General features: G+C 35.3%; 1 protein-coding gene across 1 annotated transcript in view; it reads left to right on the forward strand.

Annotated features, from left to right (window-relative positions):
• The window catches only part of uvrag (UV radiation resistance associated gene), a 111,928-nt gene that overhangs the window by 40,207 nt on the left and 58,071 nt on the right, over positions 1–13,650 (forward strand). Inside the window, exons 9-12 of the mRNA XM_079410415.1 lie at positions 1,669–1,753; positions 4,618–4,705; positions 5,144–5,204; positions 10,908–11,073. Coding sequence (XP_079266541.1) covers positions 1,669–1,753; positions 4,618–4,705; positions 5,144–5,204; positions 10,908–11,073 — 400 coding nt within the window. The remainder of the gene's footprint in view (positions 1–1,668; positions 1,754–4,617; positions 4,706–5,143; positions 5,205–10,907; positions 11,074–13,650) is intronic.

The raw sequence follows: 13,650 nt of genomic DNA on the forward strand, positions 1-13,650 counted from the left end.
TATCCCATGAAAGTCCCATCTCTTTTTCCATCAAGTCCATCCCATTCTCATTTTGGTGTCCAGTTTAGTGAAAATGTCTCTGCCTGTACAAGTCCCCTCGGCGCCTCGACTCTTCAGAAAGGCGCTCTCCGGTCCGAAGGAAATATGACCGCTACGTTCCCCGCTCCACTCCGCTCACATGCTCTTTTATTTATATATGTGTGTGTGTGTATGTGTATATATATATATGTGTGAATGCACTGTATATTTATTGGTCCTAATACAGAGACCTGAGGCACACCACAATTTCTGCCTATCCTCATTTTGATCTATTTGTAGAGGGAATTTAAAACCTCCTCCTCTCTTCGTTTCTCACTAATTCATCTCTCTTGCTTTCTGTCTCTTCCTGTCTTTTCCCTCTTTTGTGGATATTATGTCTGAAATAATGGACCACAACAGTATTGCATAGAAGTGGGGCTGACGCATGCATTCCACAGCAGCTCACTCACACACCATCACACACACACGCATACATGCTTCTGGCTGATGCTTTGATCACATGAGGGTTATATGGCCATGCAGGCTAGGTTGGAAAATGTCTTTTGAACACCATCAGCAAAACCCTTAGAGCCAGTTAATCTGGGCAGAGTGTATCTCTTTCCAGCAATCAGATGGAGATTTACTGTTCTGTTTTCCTTTGAATGTACACAAACATACTGGATTTCTGCACAGAGCAGCAGTTATAGACAATATTATTTTATACTTTTGTAATTTGGGAGTTTTGATATGCATTATTTCTTATGGAGCTCTGTTTAAAAGTGTGTGTTCAACTTCAGGAAATTTATTTTTATTGCACATTTATCAAATGTTACAACACATTTATTTTTTCCCCTTTTCTTTACATATAGGTCACATTATTTTAATGTAGTTTTTTTTTTATTATAGTTTTCCATGCCTTTTCAAATAACTTTCATGTTTAGAATTCATGGTTTCATTGTTATTTATTGTTAATCTTAAAAAAAAAAAAAAACTCAAATCATTTTGAAATGTGTATAAAAAATTATTTTACAAAAATCACAAGATTCGGCTGTGGCATCATTTCCACCACAACCAACAATTTTGCCCATGATTGTGATGAAATACAATTTTTTTTTTTTTTTATATTACTTGTAAATGAGAACATTTTAATTGTATTTTTAAAAGTTCACAAGGCCAGAGCAGTTCAAGAAAGTTCATAGTTCAAGAAACACCCATAAATGTACTCAAGTACAATAACAGTTTACCAGAGTATTTAAGATTGTAGAGTTTCACAATTTCATCATTAAATTCTTTCAGACTTTTTGTAATCTAAGCGTGTCTTATCCTGCTCCGTTATCCAAATTTCAAGTCAGGAGTGTTTTGATTACATGGTCTCGTCTTTTTATTATAATGCAGAGCCGTTATATTTATGTAAAAAATCCCTACAAGCATTTTTTTGAATCTCAATTAGTTTTATGTTGCCTGTAGAGGAAATGTTTTTATAATGATGAAAGATTATGTTTTATGACGGTACAATTTAATAGACTGCCATCAAAATGAGACACACCTACCCTCCTGTACAAACACACATGACACTACCTGTTCATTCACTTCATTCCCGTCTTTTCTCTCTCTTTTATTCTCTCCACCTGTCTTTGCTCATCTCCTCAGAGGAGGCGTCATCTACCAAGCATCAGGGTCTGGAGTCTGAGCGCAAATCTTTGACGGAGTTACAGAAGGAATGCACTGCCAAAAGGTGAGTGATTTGGCAAACTGTAATTATCCGTCCCTCTCTTTTCTCTTTTTCATCCTTAGTTCTCTACCCTCCAGTCCAGTGGTCTCACATCTGTCAAACATTACCGTGATGGGCCGCAGAATGGGGTACTCCTTCGTTCTGTCATTCTTTTGGGAGCGCTTTGGGAGATTAGACGGTCAACTCAAGCAGACTGAGGGCATGCTGGATATATTTGTGTTTTCCCACCCACTTGAATTGCATCGTGTGACAATAAGCAGATTATATTGTGCCAGCACTGATAGGTTTGACATGACCCAAAGGGTCACACACAGTGGGTTGACCTCTGAAATAATGCTTTTGTACGACTGGTGGTGTTCCTCAAACTCTTGTTTGAAGCACAGATGTCAGGCCTGGAGTAATGCTGCAATAAACACTGCTAATATTTGTTATTTTGTCTACTTTGCATTTAAATAAAAAAAATTAGTTAGACGGGGCAAACGGGATCAGGAAATGATATAATCCAGTCTTGAATTAATATCACCTACATGATCACCAAAGCTTATGTGTCAAAGCACTCACTTTGACTAACCACTCCATCAACAACCGATTTTCTTATATGGTTATATATTTTTATATTTGTCTATATATGTTTATATTGGCCAACAATTTGGAATAATTAAGTCCTTGCTGAATACAATTATTATTATAATTTTTTTTTTTACTTACCCTAAACTTTTAAATGATAGTGTATCATGGTTTCTACAAAAATATGAAGCAGCACAAGTGTTTTCAACATTAATTATAATAGAAATTTGCTTCTTGGGCAGCAAATCAGCATATTAGAATGATTTCTGAAGGATCATGTGACACTTTGAAGACTGGAGTAATGCTCCTGAAAAATCAGGTTTGTAACACAGGAATAAATTTCATTTTCAAATATATTCAAATAGAAAAGAGTTATTTTAAATTGTAATAATATTTCACAATATTCCTGTTTTTTACTGTATGTTTTCAGTATTTTTGAGGATTTTATTTGATCAAAAAAATGCAGGCTTGGTGAGCATTAGAGATTTCTTTAAAAACTTTCTTAATTTTCTTTAAAAAGTCTAAATTATTCAGAACTTTTGACCGGTAGTTTATTTATTAGAAAATATAAATGCAACTTTAAATTCATTCCCCTTAAAGTATTGCTACCATCACACACATTCAGACAGATATCTCTGGGCGTTGATTTGCATCTCATGCTGTTTTTGGCACATTGGAGACCCACTTCCAGACAGATCAAGTTATGTTCACAGTTTAACAGTGGTTGGATAGAAATGTTTTGGCCGGATTTTGGGTGGTGTAGAGCAGGCCTGGTGGACCCACATGTAAGCTATAGTCCAGTAAGGAAGGTATATCCTTCATACCTTGTCATTACTTCCTTCCTGCCTCTTTTTCGTGGCTGTAAATGAATACCACATTATCCTCTATTACTCTTCATCTTTCTCCTCAAGTCACAGACCCAGTAGCTGAAAGCTGAACATGAAAAGCAAACATTTTTTCAACCCTTTGCACCTCACCTAGACAGGTCTTGGTTTTAGCTGTGCCCGTCACCCAGCCTCCCCCGTCCTGAGGTAATGGTGTGTCCCCTTCATGACAGATGTGTCCTGATTAGGGTTGGTTGTACCACAGGAGGATGGGGTCAGAGTGGAGGAAGTTCATTGTAATTTAGCAGTTATGATAATTGAGTAGTTCTTACCATTACTAGAGAGATGATTCAGAGCATCATTAGCAAAGTGAACTTTCTAAAGCTAATATAAACACTGCAATTAATACTTATTCTCCTTCCTCTTCTTTTTTCTCTTTCGTCTCCATGTCATTTGGACTCCTTGTTATTTCCTGTCTTATGACTGACTTCTGCTAGTTATACAGTAGCCCCAAAAAGTATTTGGACAATTTTGGACACTAAAACGTGTGTGAATTTCTTTTTATTAGATAAATCTGTACACACATACCGCTAGAATGTTTCTCAAAAGCTACTTTTTAAACTATTTTTTTCCAAGTTTGTTTTTAGTGGATATATAAACAGGTTTCCTGTAATAATATATTTACACAAGTCATGTGTATTCATTTTATATAATAATAATAATAATAATGATAATCATAGTAATAATAATAATAATGATAATCATAGTAATAATAGTAGTAGTAATGTTTTTTTTTTCATTTTTTATTATTATTATTATTAACAATAGTTATTCATTTAACTTATTATTATTATTATTATTATTATTATTATTATTATTATTAATAATAAGAATAATTAATTGCAATTATAATAAAATATTAAATAATAGCAATCTAGAAATGAATAAAATAAAGAGAAATTATGATGATGTTGATGATGATTATTATTATTATTGCTGCAATATAATATTGTCAATTATTAGATTATTATTATTTATTTAATGTAATTTTTCATTATTAAATGTATTATTATTACTATCCTTTTTAATGATTAATATACTATAATACTAATATATCAGTTTATATCAACTTAGAAATAAGTACATTAATAGTAATAATAATAATGTTTAATAATAAACTTTATTTGTATTTTAATTATTATTATTATTATTATTGTTGTTATTAGTTAGTAATATACTACAATATTAATACGAATATATAAATAAAGATTAATAATAATAAAACACACACACACACACACACACACACACACACACACATATATATATATATATATATGCAAGCAATAGAATTATTAAATTATTCATATTAATAGTTTATATTATAAAAAGTATATAATATTATAGTCATATACATTTTTGATTACACTTAATGTGAATATATGGTGAAGTTCTTCTGTGTTTGTTCTTCAACAGAGAGCTGTTTCTAAAATCCAATGCCCAGCTCACCTTCCGCTGTCGTCAGCTAATATCAGAGCTGTCCTACATTTATCCCATTGATGTGGTGAGTGTTTAACTGCGCACACAATCACACTCAAACACGCTCAACAGAAACACTCTTACTGCAGCTTCCTGTCTGTCTTGTTTTGTGTGCTGATGACTGGAGAGCGTGGCTTACTGGGAATGTTAGAGGTCAGGGTTTTTGCAGACTCTGGTGTTACTGGCTGTTAACAAGTTTTGGTTTCCCACAATCTCTCAGTATGACCTAGAACTACTGTTCAGTGCGTACATTGACTGGTACCCGCAGAGTCCCGCTGCCAGTCAAATCAGTTTACAGAATAAAGCCACTGAAAATGAGCAGAAAACCACATTCAGACCAAACTATCCTCTGCCAAGCTTTCTCAGTTGTTGCATAAAGGATTTGATTAATCGGCTGCTCATGCTGGTTCCAGAGTGCTGTGCTCACGACTGCCTTTCTGTTGTTTTCTTGTTCTCTTTGCAGAACAATCAGAATGATTATGTGATTTGTGGTGTCAAACTGCCCAATTCTGAAGACTTTCAAGGTAAGTTTGGCAATTAAATATACACGATGAACATTCCTGTTGTTCAAGTTGTGACGGACTGATTTATTAATTAACCAATTAATTGATCAATATTTGCTTTCTCTTGAGTCAGTCCAAAAATCTACAGTCAGCTTGACAAAAAAAAAATTCTCATTTTCTGTTCTCTAATATAGTGTTGTGAAATCCTTCACACTAAATATTAAGCTGTGTATATATATACATATACATACAGTGGGGCAAATAAGTATTTGATACACTGCCGATTTTTCAAGTTTTCCCACTTACAAAGAATGGAGAGCTGTAATTTTCATCGTAGGTACACCTCAACTGCGAGAGACAGAATCTAAAAAAAAAAATCCAGAAAATCACATTGTATGATTTTTAAATAATTAACTTTTTATTGCATGAAATAAGTATGTGATCACCTAACAACCACAAGAATTCTGGCTCTCACAGACCTGTTATTTTGTCTTTAAGAAGCCCTCCTATCCTCCACTTATTACCTGTATTAATTGCACCTGTTTGAACTCGTTACCTGTATAAAAGAGACCTGTTCACACACTCAATCAATCAGACTCCAACCTCTCCACTATGGGCAAGACCAAAGAGCTGTCTAAGGACACTAGGGACAAAATTGTAGACCTGCACAAGGCTGGGATAGGACAATAGGCAAACAGCTTGGTGAGAAGGCAACAACTGTTGGCGCAATTATTAGAAAATGGAAGAAATTGAAGATGACTGTCAATCTCCCACTGACTGTGGCTCCATACAAGATCTCGCCTCATGGAGTATCAATGATCCTGAGAAAGGTGAGGGATCAGCCTAGAACTACACGGGTGGACCTGGTCAATGACCTGAAGAGAGCTGGGACCACAGTCTCAACGGTTACCATTAGTGACACACTACATCGTCATGGATTAAAATCCTGCAGCGCGCGCAAGGTCCCCCTGCTCAAGCCAGCACATGTCCAGGCCCGTCTGAAGTTTGCCAAAGACCATCTGGATGATCCAAAGGAGGCATGGGAGAAGGTCATGTGGTCAGATGAGACCAAAATAGAACTTTTTGGTATAAACTCCACTCGCCATGTTTGGAGGAAGAAGGATGAGTACAATCCCAAGAACACCATCCCAACCATGAAGCATGGGGGTGGAAACATCATGTTTTGGGGGTGCTTTTCTGCAAAGGGGACAGGACGACTGCACCATATTGAGGGGAGGATGGTTGGGGCAATGTATCGCGAGATTTTGGGCAACAACCTCCTTCCCTCAGTAAGAGCACTGAAGATGGGTCTTGGCTGGGCCTTCCAGCATGACAATGACCCCAAACACACAGCAAGGGCAACTAAGGAGTGGCTCCGTAAGAAGCATTTAAAGGTCCTGGAGTGGCCTAGCCAGTCTCTAGACCTGAACCCAATAGAAAATCTATGGAGGGAGCTGAAACTCCGTGTTGCCCAGCGACAGCCCCAAAACCTGAAAGATCTGGAGAAGACCTGTATGGAGGAGTGGGCCAAAATCCCTGCTGCAGTGTGTGCAAACCTGGTCAAGAACTACAGGAAACGTCTGACCTCTGTAATTGTAAACAAAGGTTTCTGTACCAAATATTAATTTCTATTTTTCTATTGTATCAAATACTTATTTCATGCAATAAAATTGATATTTGTATTAAAAAAATCATACAATGTGATTTTCTGGATTTTTTTTTTTTATATTCTGTCTCTCACAGTCGAGGTGTACCTATGATGAAAATGACAGATCTCTCCATTCTTTGTAAGTGGGAAAACTTGAAAAATCGGCAGTGTATCAAATACTTATTTGCCCCACTGTGTGTGTTTGTGTGTGTATGTATGTATATATATATATATATATATATATATATATATATATATATATATATATATATATATATATATATATATATATATATATATAGAGATAGATATATATATATATATATATATATAGAGATAGATATATAGAGATAGATATATATAGAGATAGATATATAGATATATATATATATATTAGTGCTGTCAATCGATTAAAAAATTTAATCGCATCAATCACAGTGCTGGACTGTGATTAATCGCAAATTTAGAATGCTAGGATTTACCTGTAAATGTGTTGAAATAAAGGAACGCATGACAAACTAGTTGAAGGAAACAGAACCTTTCACATCTCCGCCAGGTATGAGACATAATCCTTATTATTCTTTTGTTTTAATTCAGCCATTATCAGCCTTTACACAGGCAATAAAACATTTACTAAGCCACATCGCTTCAAACCCAGTACACATTTACCCAACTATTATCAAAAGTATTTCTAAATAAATACAACAAAAATTTTCTTGCGACCTTACATGAAGTATTATGATAAAATGCATTATGAAGAAGAATTGAACCTGTTCTATAGGTGCATTAGAGCTAATATTAGCATCATGCTACATAAGACAATTTATGAGATTAATCGTACACTTTTACTCAGAACTCACTTTAAACCACCGAGTGTTTGTAATAGCTTCCTTTTGCGATCACATGTGTGTATATATAGGCTACATTTTGGGCGTCCGAGGTACATTATAAAAGTAGCCCAAAAAAACCGCAACCCATGGCTCTGTCATTTTTCCCACGACTGTATTTTCAAACAGCCCAATTGTGCGGGGAAACCGCGACCCTGGCAACACTGGTTTGCTGTACCCTTATCACATATGACTATACATATCTTTCCCGCACTGTCTCTCTCTCTCTCTCTCTCTCTCTCTCTCGGACACACTCTCTCTCTCTCTCCGCGTTCGCTTCACTTTCGTCTAGCCCGGCGCCTCATAATCACACAATCCCTGTGTCCCAATGTGCATACTATCCACCCTATCTGCCCTAAATAGTATTGAAAATTACTAATATCACATAGAATTTAGGATGGATAGTGTGCACATTGGGACGCAGGCAATATTACCTTCCGCGCTGTGATGACGGGAAAAAGTTGGGGTCAAACCTTATCAAATGATTAATTTGCATAAAAACATTAACGTGTAAATTTTTTTTATTAAGCACATGCATTAACGCGTCAATGTTGACAGCCCTAAAATATATATATATATGTATATGTGTATATATATATATATGTGTATATATATATGTATATATGTATATGTGTGTGTGTATATATATATATATATATATATATATATATATATATATATATATATATATATATTATTGATTTTTTTTTTTAGTTAGTTTATTTTATTTCAAGTAACAATTTTTTTTTATAGTTACATAGTTTTTTTTTTATAGTTATAGTTTTTATAGCTGATGAATTAGTTGATATTTGGCTATTTTAAAATTAAAATGGTGCCCACTTGGCTCCAAAATGTAGCTCCCATCAGTTTTTAACATTTTTTACATTTCAGCTTTTTTGAGTGAATTTTCATTAACTTTTCATAAATTTCAGAAAAATTTTCATTTTGAATGCCTTAAATGTATTCAATACATGTTACACATACAGTATATGTCTGCATAAAAAAGTCAGAAATATTTGCGTCAGATTTCTCTGTATTGGTGAATTTCTCTTGGTCACCCTCTGAATTGAATCAGATCAGAATGAGATGAGAGCAAATCTAAACTCATCTGGAGAGGAGCTCTTGAATCCCCAGTCAGTTCTGCTTCACTGGCTGCAATTCCCTTGATTTCTGTGTTTCTTCAGTCTGGCTGTGGATCACAGGCTCCAGGCCATCAATCAATCATCCTCCTCTGTTCTGATCAATGGAGCCCTGTGTCCACGGAACCCTTCAGCTTGTGGTTACGAGTGAGATCACACTAGTCAGTTATTCAGACAGCAAGAACCGTGGTCGGACCTTCTGACTTCTCGCATCATATAAGAGAAAAGGATTTTATTAGGGCATTCATCTCCCAGTTCCCTATAGTTAGGCTTTTGGGGTTTTTAATAAGGAGAATGAATTGTGTGTGATGGGTACAAGTGATGTCTTTTGTTGTGCTGGCTGTGAGGAGAGTTATTCATCTCATTTCCCATGTGTCCTTTCGGCAGCATTGCATGTGTCGCAGGGAATCAGGTTTGGCTTTTTTCAGGCAGGAGAGGCATGACTTCAAAAGAACAGAGAGGTTAATGGAAGCCAGGTTGAACCGCGCATTCAAAGACACGCATATTCGCATACATGCATATGCAGTCTTTCACATATGTGGCTATTGCTTGGCACAGTTTCTTGTGCGTTTTGAAAGCACGGCGACTCTTATGCATATACAACTTATTATACTAAATAAATCTCACACAGCTTTCCATAAGTGATATGGTCTGTGTCCACAGCTTATTTTCTTTATTTGGAAATATGTGGATTTCTAGCCTGGAAACCTACTGTAGGCTGTGCAATGAAGTACAATGAAGCACGTGTGATTGCAGGGATGTCTGGGAAATGTAGTTCAGATGCATGTTTGTGAAAAGTGTGTTTTTTATGGCTAGTTTTAAGAGAAAAAAAGCTTTTTGCATTTTTTTTTTCCACAAACCATAATAACCGGTTGACCTGGTGTCCTCTCTGTTGCTCAGCAACCAAATATTTTTTGCTTGGCATTTGGGCTTTTTGTTTGAATTTGCTAGAAATGCCCCGAAAGGTTGCTGTTTAGACAGTAATGGGGCCATCAGAGTGATTTAGATGGCATATAATTATTTAGGAAATGCACACGTCGGATTGTGATTATACAGATTTAAAGACTGAACACTAGAATTAGCCAATCCTTGTTTTTGTAGAGTAGCTTTTAGCCTCTGGTGATGCCTTTGACCCCATCAGGAAAGGGCATGGCTGGGGTGAACTGGCGTTTTGCACGGTATTAGGTTATTATGCGGCTCCTTATAACTCAAGGGCCCTAAGGAGACATCAGCTTCCATCGACTTCACAAATGGCCTCTGATTTATAACCTCAGATTGGAGTGAATTAACTTCAATTGTTGTGACTCATCCTTTAAAACAGAATGAACAAACCTTGACCTCAAATGCAATGGAGGTTGTAGCCTTGTATAAATAATTTAGAACCATTTGTGGTACTAATATTTTTTGCATTGTGACATTTAATGTTCTCTTAAACAACAAACAGGTTTGTCAAATAATAAATTATAGAATTTGTTATATATAAGACTCTATATTATTAATATTATTTATAATAAATATAAAAATTTGCTTTAAGAGGTTGTGTACTGTTTTATGTATTTATATACAATTCTATATTGAGAATTACTTTAACAAGTATATAACTTATTAGAGACTGTATTATTAATATTATGTATAATTATGTTATTAAAATGTTATTTTAAAGTCTTTTATTCAGCATTATAAAAAAATCCATAATGAGAATTTAGTAATAATTTTAGATCTTATTAGACACTATATTATTTATAATTATAATATATTGTTATAATATTATTTAAGCTGTAATTTATGTATTTTATTATAAATATAAATGTCTGTAATGAGAATGAGCTGTTGTAATGCAGAGGCATTACAGTAAAGTGAACACTGGTTGGAAATGTGATTGTCATGAAAATAAAAACAAAAATAACAAAAAAAAAACATTCCTTTTTGATTTTTGGTGGCTGAATATGAGAGCTTTCTTCGAGATTCACCTGTTTTATTTGAGTTTTATTTGCCGTTTTAATTTCTTTCATTTTTAACATGTTTTTTTGTTTTCCTCTGTTTGCTGCAGCAAAGGATGATGGGAGTGTTGCGGTGGCTCTGGGTTATACGGCGCACCTGGTGCTGATGATATCAAGCTTCCTGCAGATTCCGCTCAGGTATCCAGTCATCCACAAGGGTTCCCGCTCCTCCATCAAAGACACCATCACTGACAAACTCACAGAGAAGGAGAGAGAGTAAGAATGATTTTCAGATTCTTTAACTTTAATTGCTTAGTAATTAATTGAACTACAGTTTTCATAGCTCTGTATCACAGAAATCTTTATTATTATTATAAATTGTTGACAGTAGAAAAGCAACAAAAGCAATCCGATTGATTTATCTTATGCATTATGCTCTAAAGACTTTCTTCCCTTTACACACAGGAATATTTATGCATTTTTTTGAGCCTGTGGTTTATGCGTGTGTAATTTGTCCACCTGTCTGGTTCAAAATGCGCGTTCAGGGGTGGTTTAAGGCCCTTCTTGGATTAAACGCTACTTAAACGCCACAGGGTTCTGACTTTCATGTGCCCACCTCGCCTGCTTTTCATCCATTCCTCTTTAACTCTCTTCCCTTTCATCTTTTTATCTCATCCTCCCTCTCAGTAGATTACCACGTCTGCTGCAGCATGGGAGATAAATAACATCCTAGAAAGAGGGTCTCATTGGTGTCTTAAGTTTGTGTTTGTTTTTTTTGTGTGCATCTTACTAATTGATATTTTGCCAAAGCTGCATAACTTCATGATTGAGAAGTTAATTCTCTATTAATTTGCATTTTTTATTTATATTTTTTTGTAAGGTTAAATTTTTTTTTTCTTGTTTATTTATTTATTAAAATTTTGTCATTTTTTGTCAGTGTTATATGGAAGTTTTTTTCCCTCAAAATTCTGAGAAAAAAGTCAAAATTGCAAGCTATAAACTCAGAATTCGAATTTCCTTTTAAAAAGATGAAAGGAAAGAGAGCTAAAGAGGAATGGATGAAAGGCAGGCGAGGTGGGCAAAAAAATAAAAAAAAATTTTACGTTTTTTTTTTCATGCCACAATTTAAAAGGTAATTGTGGGTTTATCTCAAAATTCACATTTTTTTATTGCTGTTGCGAATTTATAGTTTATATGTTTATAAGTTTATATGTCGCAATTTTGGACTTTTCTTTGGCAGTTATTGGAAGAATTGGCAGGTATCAACTTGCAGATGCGATTTAATCTCGCAATGCTGACTTTTTCATTTATATATTGCAGGTTCTTTCCTCAGAATTGCGAGGGGAAAAAAGCCTGAAATTTGAGATATAACTCAGAACTGCAAGAAAAGTAGTTCGAATTGCGAGGGAAACGTTGCAATTAGCTTATTTTTTTTATTCCATGGCAGAAATTGAATGGAATTTTTACGAATTTTTGTAAACCTCTTGAGTCACAGGTGCATTGTTGTTATTTGGTGACAGCAATATTGAATGCACTACTACTTCTAAGGTTCATTCTATTCCTCCAAATCTGTTTGTAAACAGTTTTACCTTTGACATCCATCCTATGTCTATGTTTATAGCTCTAGCGGCTAGAGTAACATTTCATCATCTAATGGGATTCTTTCACAACTGTTGAAACCACCACGTTTGCCTGGTGTGCCATGAATTCAGTTATTTACCCTAATCTTCATAGTTTCATGTTAAATTGCATCCTCAGGGTGTGATGTTGCCCTACCGTGTGTTGAGATGCTTGTAATTTGACTTTTTGTGTGCATGCTATGCTGTGGTTTTGATGGAGACGGGTGCACACTCTTCAGGCTTGGCCTGTAGGGTCCGAAGGCCCTGGGATTTTAATGCCAGAATGTGTGGGCACTGCAATTACAGCGCCGGCTACCTCATTCAAATTATTGTTTTTCTGTGTTTTGGTGCCGTAACTAAGCAGGAGCGATCCAAGAAACGAGGCTGATGGTGTGTGCTGATTACATGTCTGTGGTGCACATGCCCAGAGAGGTATCACATTCCTGCATTCCGCACATGGCGAAAAGCCCCTTAATGAAACTCGCAATAAAATTGGATTGTTATAATCAGATGGGCCCCCTTTTGAATGACGGGGTCGAGATGCCTTTCTCCGCGTTTGATGTAGGATTAATTGCTGATTTCAACAGCTTTTAAATGAGGAGGAAGAAGATTGAGAGGTAAGAGACAGGCGGGCGGAAAGAATAATCCTGGATTGTGCCAGCTCTTCCCCTCATGCTGTGTGACGGACAAGTGCTCGGGAATGACTCAGAAAACACAATAATTGCATGCCTTGATTGATTTTTCAACATGTATTGGGATTTTTATTTGTTACGATGGTATTTGGCAGATATTTTTGTCCATGCATTCAATGTACGTTTTTTATCAGTTCATGGATTCCTTGGGAACCAAAGCCGTGGTGTTGGCATTACTAGCACCATGTTCTGTTTCTTGTGCCACAGGGACCTTGTGGATTGATTGAGACACTCTTAAAAAACAGGTGGTGTGACAAACTAAAAAACAATGAGAATGCAGTGTACAATTAAAGATGTCCATCTAATAATTACAGTAATAATAAATGTATTAAATGATATTAATATACACCATTGATTAAATATTTTGATCTGTAGGATTTTTAAAAGAAATGTATACTTTTTATTCAGCCTGGGTGCATTAAGTTGATCAAAAATTACAATAAAGACATTTATAATGTTTCAAAAGATTTCTATTTCAAATAAATGCTCTTCTTTTTAACTTTCTATTCTTCAAAGGATCCTGAAAAGAAATTAGCATGGTT

The sequence above is a fragment of the Barbus barbus genome, assembly GCF_936440315.1.
Source record: "Barbus barbus genome assembly, chromosome: 47".
Classification (NCBI taxonomy): domain Eukaryota; kingdom Metazoa; phylum Chordata; class Actinopteri; order Cypriniformes; family Cyprinidae; genus Barbus; species Barbus barbus.